The sequence below is a fragment of the Arachis ipaensis genome, chromosome B09 (genome assembly GCF_000816755.2).
Source record: "Arachis ipaensis cultivar K30076 chromosome B09, Araip1.1, whole genome shotgun sequence".
Lineage (NCBI taxonomy): Eukaryota > Viridiplantae > Streptophyta > Magnoliopsida > Fabales > Fabaceae > Arachis > Arachis ipaensis.
This window is the reverse complement of record NC_029793.2, coordinates 114,983,500-115,000,455: the sequence shown is the minus strand read 5'-3', so window position 1 is coordinate 115,000,455 and position 16,956 is coordinate 114,983,500. Positions and strand designations below refer to the sequence as shown.

General features: G+C 38.9%; 1 protein-coding gene across 1 annotated transcript; it reads left to right on the top strand.

Moving 5' to 3' along the window:
• LOC110266469 (glu S.griseus protease inhibitor-like) lies at positions 615-1,238 on the top strand. The gene is made up of 2 exons (XM_021111252.1): positions 615-744; positions 830-1,238. Exons 1-2 carry the CDS (start codon positions 726-728, stop codon positions 1,021-1,023), a joined length of 213 nt encoding a protein of 70 aa, XP_020966911.1. The 5' UTR covers positions 615-725; the 3' UTR covers positions 1,024-1,238.

Here is a 16,956-nt window from a genome sequence, read left to right as displayed (position 1 = left end):
AGGGGAAAGGGGAGGGCATTTTTATCCAAAAAAAAAATAAAAAAGACGATTTTAATACGAAAAAAAACGTTAAGGACGATTTTAAGTCGAAAATTAGATCAGGGACGGTTTTGATTCTAGCCCTCAACGTTAGGGACCAAAACAGTACTTATCCTATTACTGGACAAAATAGTAATAACAATTTATTTATTTATTTGGGGTATAATAAGTATCAATATATAGTTTGTCATCGTTCTCTCTAGCTTATCTCTACTAAGCGGTGTGGCAAGATTCGCTTAATTCGTTTATTTTGATTTGTAATTTGTATTTGTAATTTGTAGATGTGGGATCGTATCTCGGTATCTGAATATAAAAAATGTAGATACTTAATTTAATTTGAACTGATAATTTTAATTTGGATCAGATCGATATTTTGTCTATATTCAAATTGATTTCATATGAATGTCTTATTTGATATGTACACTACAGGTATGACAACTCCATTTGTAATACGTTTATCTTGAAACTATTCGTCCCAGGATCACATAGAAAAAAGTCAAGTCAATATACATTTTATTAAAATTAAAATATAAGAAAGAAAAACATATTGTTGAGCTCGCCAACTATAAATACCCCCGCTATAGATTGAAATTCATTCATGTCGAAAAATAATAGTTGCAATTAGCCAAAAAGAAAGAAACTATAAAGTCACACAAATCTTGCTTTGGGATTTAGAAGAGGCAAACATGAGTACTGGTTGCGAAGGTAAATAATATGTTTATATTAATTAATATGCATAGTATATAATAAGTCATGATTAATACATACTATATGTTTATATTGTGTGCAGGAAAGAGTTCATGGCCCGAATTGGTTGGAGTTGAAGGAACAGTGGCAGAGGCAAGAATTGAGAGGGAAAATCCGTTGGTGAATGCTATAATTGTGCCTGAAGGAAGCATGGTAACCACTGATTATCGATGTGATAGGGTTTGGGTTTGGATCAACAAAGCTGGAATTGTTAAAAGGGTTCCAATTATTGGATAGAACACTCTGATCTTCTTTTTTTATATATATATATATATATAAAATAAGGAATTTAATTTCTTTCCAATATGTATGCATGTTGTTTCATATGGAAAATAAGTTAGGGATGAGGAAGGTCGTCAATAACCTCCTTTCTATATATACTTTGATTGTTTTTATTTCAATAAAGATAAATGGTATTAAAATAATGTCATTAATTAAAAAGCCTTCTCTTATGAACTACTTTAATTTGCAAGCATGTATGTATTCATCATCAACTAGTGTTGATTTGAAAATAATAACGTAGACTTTCCATACTTGTTCATGGTTTGTGCTAAGCACACACACACGCACAAACATATATATAGGACTTTTTTGTTCTATGAATTTAATTAGTGGTGGAAATCCTCCCACTAGGTTAATTTTCATTATATTGAGCATTTATTGCGCCTTTTTCATATTTTAATTAACCTTACAAAAAATGTTAGATGATCAATATTTTTTCTTATATTTGATTTGTATTTGAACTAATATTTTTTTTAACTCAAAGTGTTGGTATCTACTATTTTTCGAATTACCATACTCTACTGGTATTATTTTTCTCATTTTATTAATTAACGATGATGTTATGATAGTGACTATTGCATATTAATTTTTTTTTTGCGCTTTGACTGTTACATATATATGCATGGAAGAAGACAAAAGATCTATTTTTCATTTTCTGGTTTTTTAAAGCTGTCTTGTTCAATGTTTCCCTTTAATTTTCTTTTCTCTATCTATATGTTAGTAATTTTTCTTGTTATGAGAATAATTTTTCTTTCAATTACAACTTCTATTCAACCTCGTTAATCTTTTATGTTCATCGTTGATCCTCGTTTATAATGCTTTTTTTTTTTACTTTACTTTCTCAATTAGAGTGATAAGGATGAACACATGATTTTTCCTTTTTTCCTTTTTTTTTTGGCCTTCCTTTTTTCCTTTGTCACAACCCACTACACACTCACTTTCTTTCTTTTATTTGGGCCATGTTTTTGGTAAACATTTGGGATTTTAGTGTATGGATAACTCTCTCTCATATTTAATGACCAAAAAAAAAAAAACACCTCTCTCATATTTGAGCCTTATTTATTACTCTTTCATCTCAAGGGTTTTTTCATCCTCACAAAATATAACGGAATTTCAACCAAATATTGTAGAAGAAAAAGTATATGGAATCAACTTTTAACAAGCCAAAAATTGAACAACTCAGTTATTTATAATTATTTTAATTAATTTTATTCATTTATAATTTAAAATATTTGTTATTAATGGTTTTTAATGCCAAAATCAGGTTTAAAGAGATACGTTGAGAACCTCTCGACAGGAATCACGGTAAAAGCCCACAACGCTTTCGAGTCTTCACTTTCTCTCCCTCTCCACGACTGCAGTGCATCTGAGCTCTCATCCAAACAGCAAAAGCACCAACCTCCTCCATCCAAGGCATACTCACGGTGCTCCCTTATCGGTTATCCTCGGTCCTTAGCCCCATTAGCAGTGCTGCGATTGATTATGGTGCAAGTTCTTCCCGAAAATAGTGAAATAACTCATTCTTCTTCTCATCAATTGCCTCCACCCTCTCCATCGAATCATTCAACCCATGGCTCCCTCGTCGCTTCTCCCTGGTTTGTGCCGCCATTGGCCGTGATGTTCGTGAGCGTGGTTCTCCCACAAAGACCATCAAGCATAGCGTTTCCTGCACAAAGAAGCTGCCGTTGCAGTTCAAAGCTTCTGGAAAAGAGTAACGTCCATGGAGTTCTCAACCTTAGAAGATGGATCGAATAGCACATTAATCAATTCAAACGAAGGGAATGAAGAATTGAGTGTGGGTGAAGTTGTTATTCAAGAGGGGTCTAAGGTATGTTGGATAGGCTGGTCCTGCATTGTATGAAATTTAATGACAATGTGTTATGTGAATGTTTCTTATTCATGTTAATTAGATATTTTTTACGATAAAGTATGATTGACTCCCATATGTGTTTGCACTTTTTTTTTATGTTTTTTATTGGAGTGATTTTATATAGTAAGGATCTTAAGTTGATAAAAGTTTTTTCGGTGTCTTTAATTGAAGGTCGACAAAATTACCAACGTCATTGTGATGAGAAAGGATGAGTTGGACTTGAGACACGAGGTTTGAATTATTCCTTATTGTTTGTCATCGCGTTATAGTTACTGTGTTAATGCTAGTTTTAATTCGTATTTAGTTTTGTGAATTGATATTACAGTTGCCGAATCATAGTGAGATCAGTGAAGAGAAAATCCCAGTCATAGGAATGTGTTTTGATTCGTTGCCTCTAGCACGGGAATTTTATGCAAATTATGCAAAGAAAGTTGGGTTCGTCACTAAAATAAAAAAACGAACTTCGACAAGATGCGGAAGAAATCAAAGATACCCATTAATCAGTCTATTCACTGCACGCGAGAAGGTTATCGGGAGTCTCGGGTGAAGGCAGCAACTCGGGCAAACAGAATTACAGCCATGAGATGCAGAGCAAGGATGTATGTCATGCTGGACAGGAAGAAGAAAAGTTGGATTGTGTCTAGATTAGAATTGAGGCATTCCCACCCCTGTTCGGCTAAGAAAGCGGTCCACTATCATGAGTATAGGGAGTTGACAATGCATGCTAAGTGCGTCATTACGGATAACGACGAGGCTGGCATAAGACCCAACAAGACATATCTAGCATTGGTAAGCGAGGTTGGCGGGTCTTCAAACATGAGTTTTTCAGAAAAGGATGTCAGAAATTACATCACAAGAACACTCCGATGTGCTGATGACAATGCCAACTTTAATTTGTTTTTGTGTCTGTCATTTGTTGTTAGTGTTTTCACAGACATGGTCTACCGTTTGCATCCTTTGTCGGTGTAAACCACCATGGGAAGTCTACTCTTCTTAGTTGTACTTTACTTGGAAGCGAGGAGATCCCTAGTTTTGAGTGGGTGTTCATGGAATAGGTGAGATGCGTCGGGACTGCGCCAAGGGGGATCATCACTGACCAGTGCAAGGCCATGGCCGGTGCTATTAGAAAGGTCCTACCGGATACTGTCCACCGATGGTGCATCTAGCACATACTGAAGAAGTCATAATTCAAGCTTGGAGGTTACGCTAGGTACGGAGAATTGAATTCTAAGATGAATCACATTGTGTATAATTCTTCTTCTGCTGACTCTTTTGAAGTTGATTGGGTTGAATTCATCGAAGAATTTTATCTAGGTCAGAAAAGATGGTTAACAGGTCCGTTATCGTTAACTTAACTCCCGTATATTGGTTGCATATTGCCTATTTATTCACTGTTCGTAATTCTGCCGGTTTGAATTGGTTGTTTTGTTTTTTTAGGAGTGTAGTCGATGTTTCTTTTTTACCTAGTCAGTAGATGTTCCTTTCAATACACAAACAGATGGTTTTTCTCTTGGAAAATTGGATGTTCTTTTATTTGTTTTCTCAGTTCTTTAAAAGCGGTCATCATGTTGTGTCTAAGCGACACTCTTATGCTCTGTTTTTTTATGTTCACCTTTATGCCAATCGACGGAAGTGGGTTCCAATATTCTTCAAGAGTGAATTTTGGGCCGGTATGAGGAGTACACAGTGGAGTGAAAGTATGCACGCATTTTACGGGGGGTTTCTGCATTGCAAGAGTGGGTTAGTCCAATTTGTCCATAAATACGACAATGTGCTTGTAAACAAGGAGCAGAAGGAGCTGGAAGATGATGTTACGGACTCGAAAGGAGTCATCCCATGTATAGGGAGCACAGGCATTGAGAGATAATTTCAGCGGGAATACACCAGTAATATGTTTACGGATGTTCAGCTAGAGGTAAGCAAAAAAACTGATTGCGTGGTTCGGTCAACTGAACAACAGGGTTATTCAATTTCTGTTAAAGTGGACAAGCAGAAGATAGTTTGGGAGAAGACTGTTTACCGTACTTTCACAGTAGATTTTGACCCATTGAGTCAAGAGGTTCGGTGCGAGTGCAACAAGTTTGAATCCACTGGTATATTGTGTTGCCACACCCTTGCGGTGTTTTCATACTACAGAGTTGACAGAGTACCGAGCTACTATATTCTTCCTCGATGGAGTAAGAACATCATGCGCAAGCACACCTACATTAAGAGTAACCATGATGTTGCTCGGACCGATGAAAGCCACAACCTGTTCAGGCGTTTGTGTTTAGAGTTCTACAACGTTGCTTAGGAGTTCATTACTTGTGATGAGGAAGCAGCCATCTTGCGATCTGCCCTTTGGGATGGAAAGTCCAAGCTAACTGATTATTGTGCCAGCATGCGTTTGACTACTGTTACTGCGACTCGGAATACCATGCCCACACAGAGCACAAGCGGTGTTATTGTACATGACATATGGGGACCCTCAAGAGTTGAAACTAAAGGACAGCTGAAGAGTAAGAGACTTGGAGCAGAGTTGGACAAGTCAATTAAGAAATCGATGCAAAAAAGGAAGAGAAAATCGCATCTGGTATGTGATAGACGTGAGGTCTATTTCATTTTTTTTGGGATGGTGTTGTTGATTCATATATGTTGTTTTTGTTTTTTTGTTGTGTATTTTGTAGGATGTTATTGACCTTCAGACAGATAATGATTATGATGGTTCTATAAAGAAAGGATTTGAGGCTTCTACCACTTGGAATGCATTGGATGGTGGCGGATTCATGTCTCTGTTGAACTCTTTTGAGCATAGATAGTTATTCTTTCAATTGGTTGTACATTTTTAGTTGTGGTTGGTTTCTCATACTTAGCTAGATTTCGTGGTTCTTTTGACACAAATTAATAACCTCTGACGATTTTTGCTTTGTAACTTGCATTGGTTCTGTTATGACATATTCAATAAAAGAAATAAAAGAACAACTGTGGTTATCTTTTATCTAAATATTAATTATTTTAGATTGTGAGACTGTCATGGTTTTAAGATCACGAAGTGCCACTTATTTGTTGTAAAAAAACAAATGGATTACATCCGCCATGAAACCTGCTGAAGAATATATAAGAAAACAAAAGTTATTCACTTCTTAATGAAGTACACGCATTCGCGAATAAGTAACACTTGAAACTCAGAAAACATATCCAGAACCATTCAATTCGCAATGAAAAGAAATATCCTAATGCCTATCAGAAGCACCATCTACTTAAAAACTTGGATAAAATCACCGGTGCCAACACAAAGGAACCTGCCGAGTATACTAATTACGACAGAAGGCCATGCATTGCTTAAAATACCAGCAACTTAACAATTTTAGCAATAGAAAACAAGGATAAAAAAAATAAATAAACTTCCATTTAGTTAACATCAAGCCGCCTAATGGAACGAAGTACCACCTAAATGTAGTCATAAACAAATGGGGTATATACATCAAGCAGAGTAGACTGAATAACATAATAAGGCAATGCATTGCTTAATGAACTAGAAACATCCACAACTTGACAACTAATTACTTTACCATCGTAAATTCTTAACACATGAAACCTGTTGAGGACTATCTAGAAAAACAAAAGACATTCACTTCTCAATGAAGTACACACATCCGTAAATGCATTGCACGTGATAACTCGGAAAACATATCCAAAACCATCCAATTTACAATAAAAAGAAACATCTTATTGCCTATCAGAAGCACCATCTACTTAAAAGTTTGGATAAAGTCACCAGCAACTTCATAGTTTCAGTAGTAGAAAATCATATACCTGCAGTGAAACAAAATTTCTTAGGCTCACACGAAACTACTGCAAGGCAGAAAATGCCATATAAACATCCACAACTCTAACACAAGGAATCTATAGAAACAGTATGGCAATTGTACGTTTACATGATTTTTAGCTAGGCATCTGTCTTCTTCAGTTGTCTCCTCCCTTTACTTGGCTTTCTCATAGGTAATCCCGCACGCTGTAGCATGGTCTCCGTGCTCGGTGCTGTGAAGGGTGATCTCACCGCCTTAGTCTTGTTTCTCGGCTGGTTGTGACGTACAGGATGGTCGTCCAATGCCTCTAGAGCCTCTCCAATGAGTGAATTATGAGGACCAATCACTATGTCTAGTATAATTTCCTTCCAAAACTCCTACAGAACGTCCTGAATGGCATAACAGTGTGTGAGCGGGAGATTTGGAAGCGAGAAAGTAATTAATCGAAAAGAGGTGCAAGTTAAATGTAATAGGATTTTTAAAATCACCTTGGTCTAAAATTGCAAGGGTTTATCTAGACTCCAGTACTGCATGAATTTGATCACGTATACACCACAATCACAGCTACATGTATAGAAAGAAATATTATTTTTAACCACAAGACTAAGTATCTAAATCAAGTGAATTGCTAGTAAGATTATTGATAGGTGGTAGTTCAACTGACCGGTTAGATTGTTTTGGGACGCTGACATAGAAATGAGTCAGGCCGTTCTCCATGGGCTCGTATGCGGGCATCGACACTTTAACTACGTCTTCAATAATTCTCCCCTGGAAAGCAACTACACTTTAGCAATGCTACATTTTTAACGACTAAGGATGTTGTTGCACTAATTGGGTGATATATGCCTATCAAATAAGCATCTATTTTCGATCGTTCATCATTATGCGCTCCAGAATGCATACTATCCAATACCCACAACCTTTTTTGAGGAACCTCAAAGGCATACAGCCACCAATGATGATCAATACAGACGGAAAAAAACCAATGTGTTGTAAACAAACGTATCAGAACAGTAACATGCAAGCATTAGTTCATTCGATGGCATCACACACCTAGAATACAAGGCAAGAATAATACATTTTTTAGTATAATTAGGCAATGCATTGCTTAATGGACTTGAGACATCCACAATTTCATCACTAAAAATAAACAGCCGTAAAATTTTTAACACATGAAACATGTTGAAGAATATCTAAGAAAACAAAAGCCAATCACTTCTCAATTAAGTACACGCAATCGCAAATGCTTAAGACATAAAAAATCAGAAACATATCTAAAACAATCCAATTAGCAATGAAAAGAAACATCATAATGCCTATCAGAAGCAACATCCAAGAAAAAACTACTGCGTTGTAAACAAACGTATGAAAACAGTAACATGCAAGCATTAGTTCGTTTAATGGCATCAAACACCTAGAATAAGAGGCAAGAACCATACAGTTTTTGTCATCTAATGAATTGAATTACCCATTTTCTCCTCGAAGCTTCTATCTTGTCAAAATATCTCGAATCAACACCGAAATGAAGATCTAGCCCCACATAATGCAAGGTAGGAATCTTCCTGAAAGAAAACAGGTTCCTCTTTTGCAACACCGTTTCCTGTTAAAACAACCATATTTAGTTTCAGTACACAAATCTTAAACACTAAAAATCCATAAAATCATTCATACCAAAATTCCTGGAGGCATACAGTAGAAGTCATCCTTAAACTGTGATGATTCCGAGTCATTAAAACTGAAACACATCCACTAAACGATCTGCACGTTCAATTTTAATTTGTTAGGGTCATCTTTATGAGATATTATATTTATTAAGAACTCCATTCATTCTAGCAAAGTGTTATTATGTTCTACTTACGTTGCTGTTGATCCAGCGACGGGGTTGTAGTGTGCACAGGTCCTCTCGGAGCAGTTCTGGATGTAGCCTTCCTTCATACGACGCCACGGCCTTCTCTTCCCCTAACGACGCATTGATCGCCCATCGTCGCACTCGATCCTCAGCATCCTCGTCGAGCTTTTGCCCTTTTAGCAACGAATTCACCTTTATAAGAGTACACTAGGTAGGATTCTTTTCCATCCGAGTCATTTCGGGTGACATCCGGTGGCTTGGTTGAATGGGTGTCTTGCAAGACAGAGTGGTTGGCATCATGGTCTGCAGTGGCTCTGTATACTGAAGTTTCTCAAGGTATTCCTATATTCTTTCGCTCTTCGGGTCTCGCATCGACAAGAAATCAGGATTACTACGTCAAAATCAACCAATGTTAGAGAAAAGGAAATTTCTGTATGCATACATTTCCTAATTCTCTAACGAAAAAAATAGAACCAAAAAAGAGTTTTGCATAGGAAACTTGCCCGTTGAATTTCCATTCTTGATGTTGCACTAGTGCTACGGAGAGTATGCCTGCATCGAGAACTCTGGAGTCAGTTATTTCATGGGGTGTGTTTTCCTTATTGAGATTGCTGTCGGGGAACTTATTTTCTGTTGGTCAACTCCCTGGTGAAACAATCGGCGCATCCTCTTATCAAGAGGCTCATTGTCCTCGCTATCATGTGGGTTCATTGGGAGATCTTTTTCTTCAGATGGTTCTGGGTTGGACCTACGTGGTCGGTTCTTTTTAACCCCCCATCTTCCTTGGTAGCTGACCTGCTTATCTGTATTATGCACATCGCCTATGTTACTTACAGAAACATCCAATTACATTGAAATTGACCATATGAAATTACTTAAGCTAATACAAAATTTAATCCATACATTACCATACATGTATACTCACCTTCGGGCTAGTTTTCGATCTCTCCGCGCATCTTAAGCGTGTTCTAATTGGAGGTGGATTTGTTGTGCTTCCAGTTGGTCGTCTTTCCATTGCTTCCTGCTTGCTCTCTGTACTAACGGAGCTTTCCTATTTGTAGAAATAGCGTGAATCAAATAAACAATCATGAAGTCAATTTATTAACACGCTAAGTCGTAAATACGTGGTTACCCTTGGCACAACCGAAGCTTTTCGTCCACGCTTTTGTTGTGTTTTTTTTGCTGCTTTTCTCCTTTCAGCTTGAGGTGATCGGTGACACGAGAATATTGTCGGTCTAGAATTTTTCTCAATAGGAATAGAACTTTGTTGTAAGCATAGTTCCAAACCAACTAACAATTCTCAATCAAATTTTAAAGATTTTGGTTGTCACTAGTTCAACCCCAATAAAAGTAACCGAAGTATTCAAACCTCGGGTCGTCTCACAAGGAATGGACAAACATGTGCATCAACATTGGTTAGAATTCCGGGGTTGGAAGTCATGATCAAGAAATTAACTAATAGACTTAACAAGCAAGAAAGCTTAAAGTGCAAGAAACTAAATCGAGTAACTAAAGCAAGGCATGAGCAATTTCAAACTAATAAGAGAATATTCCATATGATTCTACTCTAAAACTAAACAAGTAACTATAACTAGGATTAAGCAATTGAGATTTTTTTGGGTTTCAAATATGAATAATAAAAGCAACTCTTGGCTAGGCATAGGAATTGGGATCACTATCCATGTCTAATAACCAAATCTTGACAATTGTGAGGAACCAAGTGATAAACCCATATTTCATGAGTTCTTTTGTGCTTAATTAGAGTGATTTATTCAACTCTTCACCTACTTATTCACATTAATTGCATGGTTTTACTTTCCCTTCCTTATTATGTCATATTGTGAAAAACATGTTTCCTAAGCTTTAAAAATATTAATTATTTTAATTACCTTTATTTCCATTCGATGCCGTGATTAGTGTGTTGAGTAGCTTCAGGTTTCCTAAGGCTGAATGACTTAAAGGATGAAAAAGGAAACATACAAAAATAGAAGGAGAAGGCAAAACGGAGCTTTAAGGAAACTGGTATCCACGCGATCGCATGGACGACGCGATCGCGTGCCAGAAGTAAACACCCATGACGCGGACGCGTGACTGACGTGACCGCGTGAAAAGGAAAAGCTCCAGATGACGCGACCGCGTGACCCACGCGGACGCGTGACAGAGGCCACGTATCAGAATTTACAGAATACGCCCCCAGCAAATTCTGAAGCCCTTTTTGGCCCAGATCCAAGCACAGAAAGCATAGATTAGAGGTTATAAAGTTAGTAAAGGTTGACCAAGTGGAATTTTGATTCAACTTTCATTATAGTTGAGAGAGATAACTACGTTGGACCTCCGACTTCTCTTACCTTGCCAAAAGTTTGCTTTACAGTATTTATTTATTTTAATTGTCATTTAATTTACTTGTCATTACTTGCTTCTCATCTTCTAAACCCCGATTACAACCTTTATAGCCAATAATAAGAACACACTTCCTCGCAGTTCCTTGAGAAGACGACCCGAGGTTTGACTACTCGGTTAACAATTTCTAAAGGGGTTTGTTACTTGTGACACCCAAAACATTTGTATGAAAGGACTTTTGAAGGTTTAGAAACTATACTTGCAACGGGGATTTATCCGTAAATTTCTAGACCACGCAAAAGTCCTCTCATCAAAATGGCGCCGTTGCCGGGGACTTGCTAATGTGTGCCTTATTATTGGTTATTGTAAATATTTTTCTTTTGCTTGTTTATTTATTTTTGTTTTTCCTTTTTATCTTTATTTGCTACTATGAACTCTCACCCCTCTCGCTTTGAGTTTGGTTCTAATATTGTTAAAGGAAATAGAAGAGCTATTAAACAACTGGAGCAAGCACTAATTCAATGGGCCACTAGGCGCTCAAATATACAAGGATCAACCACAGCTCCATGTGGACAGCCCGATGAAGAGCGTAGCATGAAAGAAATACTAGAGACTCCAGTGGACAAGACAGAGAATGAATTCATACTAGAACAAGTGGAAGAAGCTGTCATTGTTCAAGAAGAAGAATTGGTTGAAGATTTAGGAGATGCTGAACTTCCTTGGAAATCCAGAATTGAGGAAAACTCCGTCCAAGATGCTATAGTTGATGCTAAGGAGAATACCGTACAATCTCCAAGGCAAGTCGTTTACGAAGAATCAGACGGAATAATCCAAGAAGCAAATTTTCTTGATGATGATAGTCACAAGTCTAGTTCTCCTAGTGATGAACTTGCATCCGCAAGTGAATTCTCTGAGATCGAAGAATTTTCCCCAAGTGAATATGAAGATGATACGGAGGTAGATTTCTCTCAACCTCCAATCTATGACTCGAGTGATGAGGAAGACATAGAAGACTTTGACCAGGATACAGATACAATTGAAGATCTTTGCAAGGAAGTGGAAGAATTCACAGAAGAGCACAAGGAAACAGAACTTGCAGAACCACCAAAAATACCTATCCCAAGGCCATTACCACCTAATACAAGCTTCAAGTGGGTACAATCCTTAACTTATAATTTTACTTATTCACTTGAATATGGTTTGCTTGAAACAGATGGCCAACTTAGAGCTCTCTACGGCTTTAAGAGTAAGAGGGAATTAGCTCGTGCTCAGAGCTGGTGCACCAGGTTCAATAAGGTTCCACGCTTCACCTCGAAGTACACGGATTGGTATCATGCTCAATTGCATGGATCACGGAGAACGCTTGGTCACCACGGGGAGATTCTACTTTTTAACCCGCCCAAATGGAAACTTACAAATCAAAACGGAGGCGGATCTAAAAACACAGCTCGGGATCATGGATTATATTCTGACATTCGTCATCTCGGGAGGCTGAATATCTGTTTGAAGCTGCTCAGAAGCTTTACATGCCTAGTTTGGGACCTCGGAGGCTATTGGTATTCCAAGCACTGGTGAAAATTTTTGGATGAATTTAAACATAAGCCACCATAACAGGATACTCTTCCAATGTCCAACTTAAGGACTTTAACTAAAAGTGCTAGGTGGGAGACAACCCACCATGGTATGGTCGCTTCTTTCTCAATCTATTTCTTGTTTATTGTTTTCAATTTACTTTTTTTTTTTATTTTGACATTAACCTGGAATCATGCATAGCATTCATGTTAATCACTGCATCCTGCATTTTTCAGTTAAAAAAAAAGGGTCGCACGACGCGACCGCATGCCCCATGCGATCGCGTCATATCGCGAAAAACACCACCCATGCGACCGCATGAACCGTGTGGCCGCGTGATATATATATCGGCGTAAGGATCCAACGAACAGAAAGTTGGGCTGGAATCGTGCGGCTCTTGTGCGTTTCGCACAAATTGGCCCACGCGATCGCATGCCCCATGCGATCGCGTCACTTACCCAATACCAATCCCATGCGACCGCGTAAGCGACGCGATCGCGTCGCATGGATTGCATATCACCCCAAAAGGAGACAGAGAGTTGCACTGAAATGGCGCTGGAGTCGTGCGTTTAGCACGAATTCCACCGACGCGATCGCGCGACCCACGCGATCACGTCACCCCTCTTTCCCCCCTCTCATGCGATTGCGCGACCCACGCGATCGCGTCTCCCCCATTTTCACCCCAACCACGCGACCGTGTGCCCCACGCGCCCGCGTGGATTCGAAAATATAACCCCCTCAGCCCGCGAACCCTATCAGTCGCGCAGCCCCCCCCGCCGCCGTACCACCCCCTCCCCTTCTCTCTTCTTCCTTCTTCCTCTCTCCTCCCCTCTCCACCACAGCCACCGCGCCGAACGCCGCCGCAACCACCTTCTTCCCTGTTCCACCCCTTCCGCTTACCAGGTTCCGCAACACGCAACCCTTTTTATCCGTTCGTCACTTTTCTGTATTTTTATTCCGTTTATGTTCATGATTAGGATAGCTAGACTTTCATGTTGTAGTGGATTTTTAGGTTGTTAGGTAGCTTAGGCTGTGGTTAGTGGATCTAGGTCTGTTTACTTGCACTGTTCTTACTTCTGTTTTATCCTATGTGCAAACCTGTTGCTGCTATAATCATGATTCATATGCTGCTTTCTTGTATGTTGCTGCTATTTACATTGAGTTTTTATGTTTTTGTACATGCAGCTTGATTTTTTTAATTCATATGAACTGATATGATTGCTGTTTATTTTCCGGGACAATCCAATTTTAGTCGGAATGCTGCCCAAATTTTTTTTTTTAAAATTTTTTCATTCTTGTTTTGGTTTGGCAACTCTGTTTTACTATGCTTCCCCCAAACCATTTCATGAATGTTAGGGCCACTTTCTTATCCTCTTTGATTTCCTGGTTCATAACCTGCAATTGTGATTCACTGATTCCAATTTCTGATTTCTTTATTTCTATTCGTATCAGCATCACCCTGTTTTCTTTATTCGATTATGAGTACTTCTATTCTTACCTGTGAATCCTTGTTATATGGAATTTTTTCTATGCCACTTACTTTCCTAACTCACTAATTTTAATTTACTAATTTCTTTTTACCATACTAACCCTCTTGATCTCTTTTCTGATTACTTTTACTTCCTCTAACTTTCTCACTATGGCATATTGATTTTTTTCTTTCCATTTAACATTAATTCAATAACATTTTAATTACTCATTTTCCTTATTCTATGTCTCCCTTACCGCTTTGAGTTTTCTTTGTTTAAATTGCCTATTTGCTTTCCTATTTTATCCATTTCCTGGTTTTCTATTTTTCAGGATGTCTGCCTCACAAAGGAAAGGCAAAGGCAAGGCTACTGGCAAGCGCAAGAGAGGAGATTCTTCCCAGTCCATCATTGCTCTAATGCACGATTCCTCATGGCGGGAGAAAAACTTCACACAGCAGGAAAAAGCTGACCAGCTGCTCCCTTCAACTGATCCTATAAAATTTGCAAACCGGTACTGTGAGCTGAAGTACCAGACTTTTGCAAACTCCAGAAATCTATACCTGGAACGTACCTTGAAGATTCCAGAAGCCCTCCAGCAATACACCACTGAGCAAATCAAGCAAAGGGGCTGGTTTTTTCTGGAGAGACCACTGACAGAGGTCAATGCATCTTAAGTCCGGGAATTCTATTGCAACTACTACCTTACTACCCTAGATGCAGTGAACCTGAGGGGAAAGCAAATTCTGGTCACTGAGGAGGTCATAGAGACCATTTTCCAGCTCCCAGCCAAGTCCGATCAGCCAGATAGTTATGCACAGGCTGAGGAGGACATGGGCCAGATGTGGTTTAATTGGGATGCTGTGAAGGCACGGATAGCTCTCGACCCTGCTGTTCCTTGGGAGATGAGTCAGGACACCACCATGCCTAGAGGGATCAAAAGAGTGTACTTGAATGATGAGGCTCGGCTATGGCATCAGATCTTGAGCAACCATGTGATGCCGAGTACTCATGAGACTGAGATCCCGGCTGCCATGATCACCCTCCTCTGGTGTGTGCTGGAGGGTAAGGACCTATACTTGCCTCGTTTTATCCGGCATTTTATGGCCAGGGTCCACGTCCGAGGCACCCTCCCCTTTCCTTATCTGGTTACACGGCTAGGCCGTCAGGCTGATGTGCCTTGGGAGGATGCCGATGAGCGACCACCAGCAGTGGACTGCAGGAAGATCATCCCTCACAGCAGGAACTTCCTTGCTTTGGGCTACAGACCACCATCTGTCACTGCTACTGATGAGACAGCCCCTCCGTCTGCTGGACCCTCTTCATCCACAGCTCCCCCAGCTGCCCCTGCTGCCACCACTGCACCTCCACCCGCCTCTGAGCCGGTTTATCGCCTCGTGCACCGTCTATTCCGCCAGCTTGATCAGATGGAGCGCCGTAACAGGCGCCGGTATGAGAGATTGGAGCACCGCAGTAGGCGACGCTATTCCCATCTGAAGCTGATGATCAGACAGGGCGCCGACATCCCCTCCGAGCCCGACACACCATCAGAGCCGTCAGAGGAGGAGGAGGATGAGCACGAGGAGGAGCCTCATTCCCAGGCGGAGACTCATCAGCAGGCAGGCACAGAGCACGCTACACCACAGCAGGAGGCCCCACATTAGCTTGAGGCTGCAGATCCGGAGATCTCGATCCAGTCAGTCCCCCCTCTACAGCAGCCAGACTCTCAGCCCACCACCGCCACAGAGACCCCAGCTACCATCCCTACCAGTGATGACACTCCTTCACACCCGGCTTGATTGAGCATCGGGGACGATGCTTTATTTTAAGTGTCGGGAGGTCGCCATCTCTGGCGTTTATTTTGGTGAACTACTACATACTTTTTCTTTTATTTTGGATATTTTTCTGTATTTTCCTCTTTTTCTTTTATTGTTATTTTCTGAGTACTTATACATTGCTACTTGTGTATTTTACTCTATTTTCTGCATTTTGCATTTTTTGTTCATATTTTAGTTATTTAGCTCATTTTAGTTATTTAGTTTAGTTTGCAATTCTAACTTATTAATGGATCAATTAGTATAGTTTACCTTTTTTTTACATAAGATAGCTTAGTTATAGCTTAGTTTAAATTGACAAATATATAAAAAAAAAGTGTAAGCTAGGAACTTGAACATAATAGATTTAGATCCATAAAACCTTATATATATAGCATTACATGATGTAGTTAAGCTGACAACATTTCATCAAGGAGGAACATTAAGACTTTAAAAGCTACCCTAAATAATTTTTTATGAGAATAATGGGAATTTTTAACTAAATCTGCATACAATATATAAATGATATATGATGTTTGAGTTAGAGAACACACAGCCTGTGAGTTTTGAGCTTAAATTGTATGGTTGCATTCAAACCATAATTTCATTTCTGTGTGTTACATTTCTTTTTATTCTAATGTTCTTTCCTTTGCTTTAATCTATATGTCCAATTATAGAATATAGAATAAATACATACCAAGAGAATGATCGAGGCCATCATTTAATTTTAGCTCACTCACCCCAAATTAGCCTACCTTTTACATCACCCTTGTTAGCCCCCTTGAGCCTTTTAAAAACCCTTTATTCTATTTAGCCGAATTACTAGCCTTAAGCAGAAAAACAAAAGAAAATCCCAAGTGAATCCTTGGTTAGCTTAAGATAGAAAATCATGAATAGAGTTAAATGTGGGAAACTTTTTGGGAACATGGATGATAGAACCAAAAAGGTAGAGAAATTAAAAGAAATAAAATAAAATTTGGGAAGCATGCTCATGAGAAAATCTAAGTGATTCAATTACCATGTACATTAAAAAAAAAAGAGAATTATTTTTCAGCATCTAAATAAAAGGGGACACAAAAGAAATTCCCCAATGAAAACAATGCACATGGGATAAAAAAAAATTTAAAAAGTGAAACATGAGCATGTAACAATAAGTGGGAAATATGGGAAAATAGGTAAAGAGATTTTT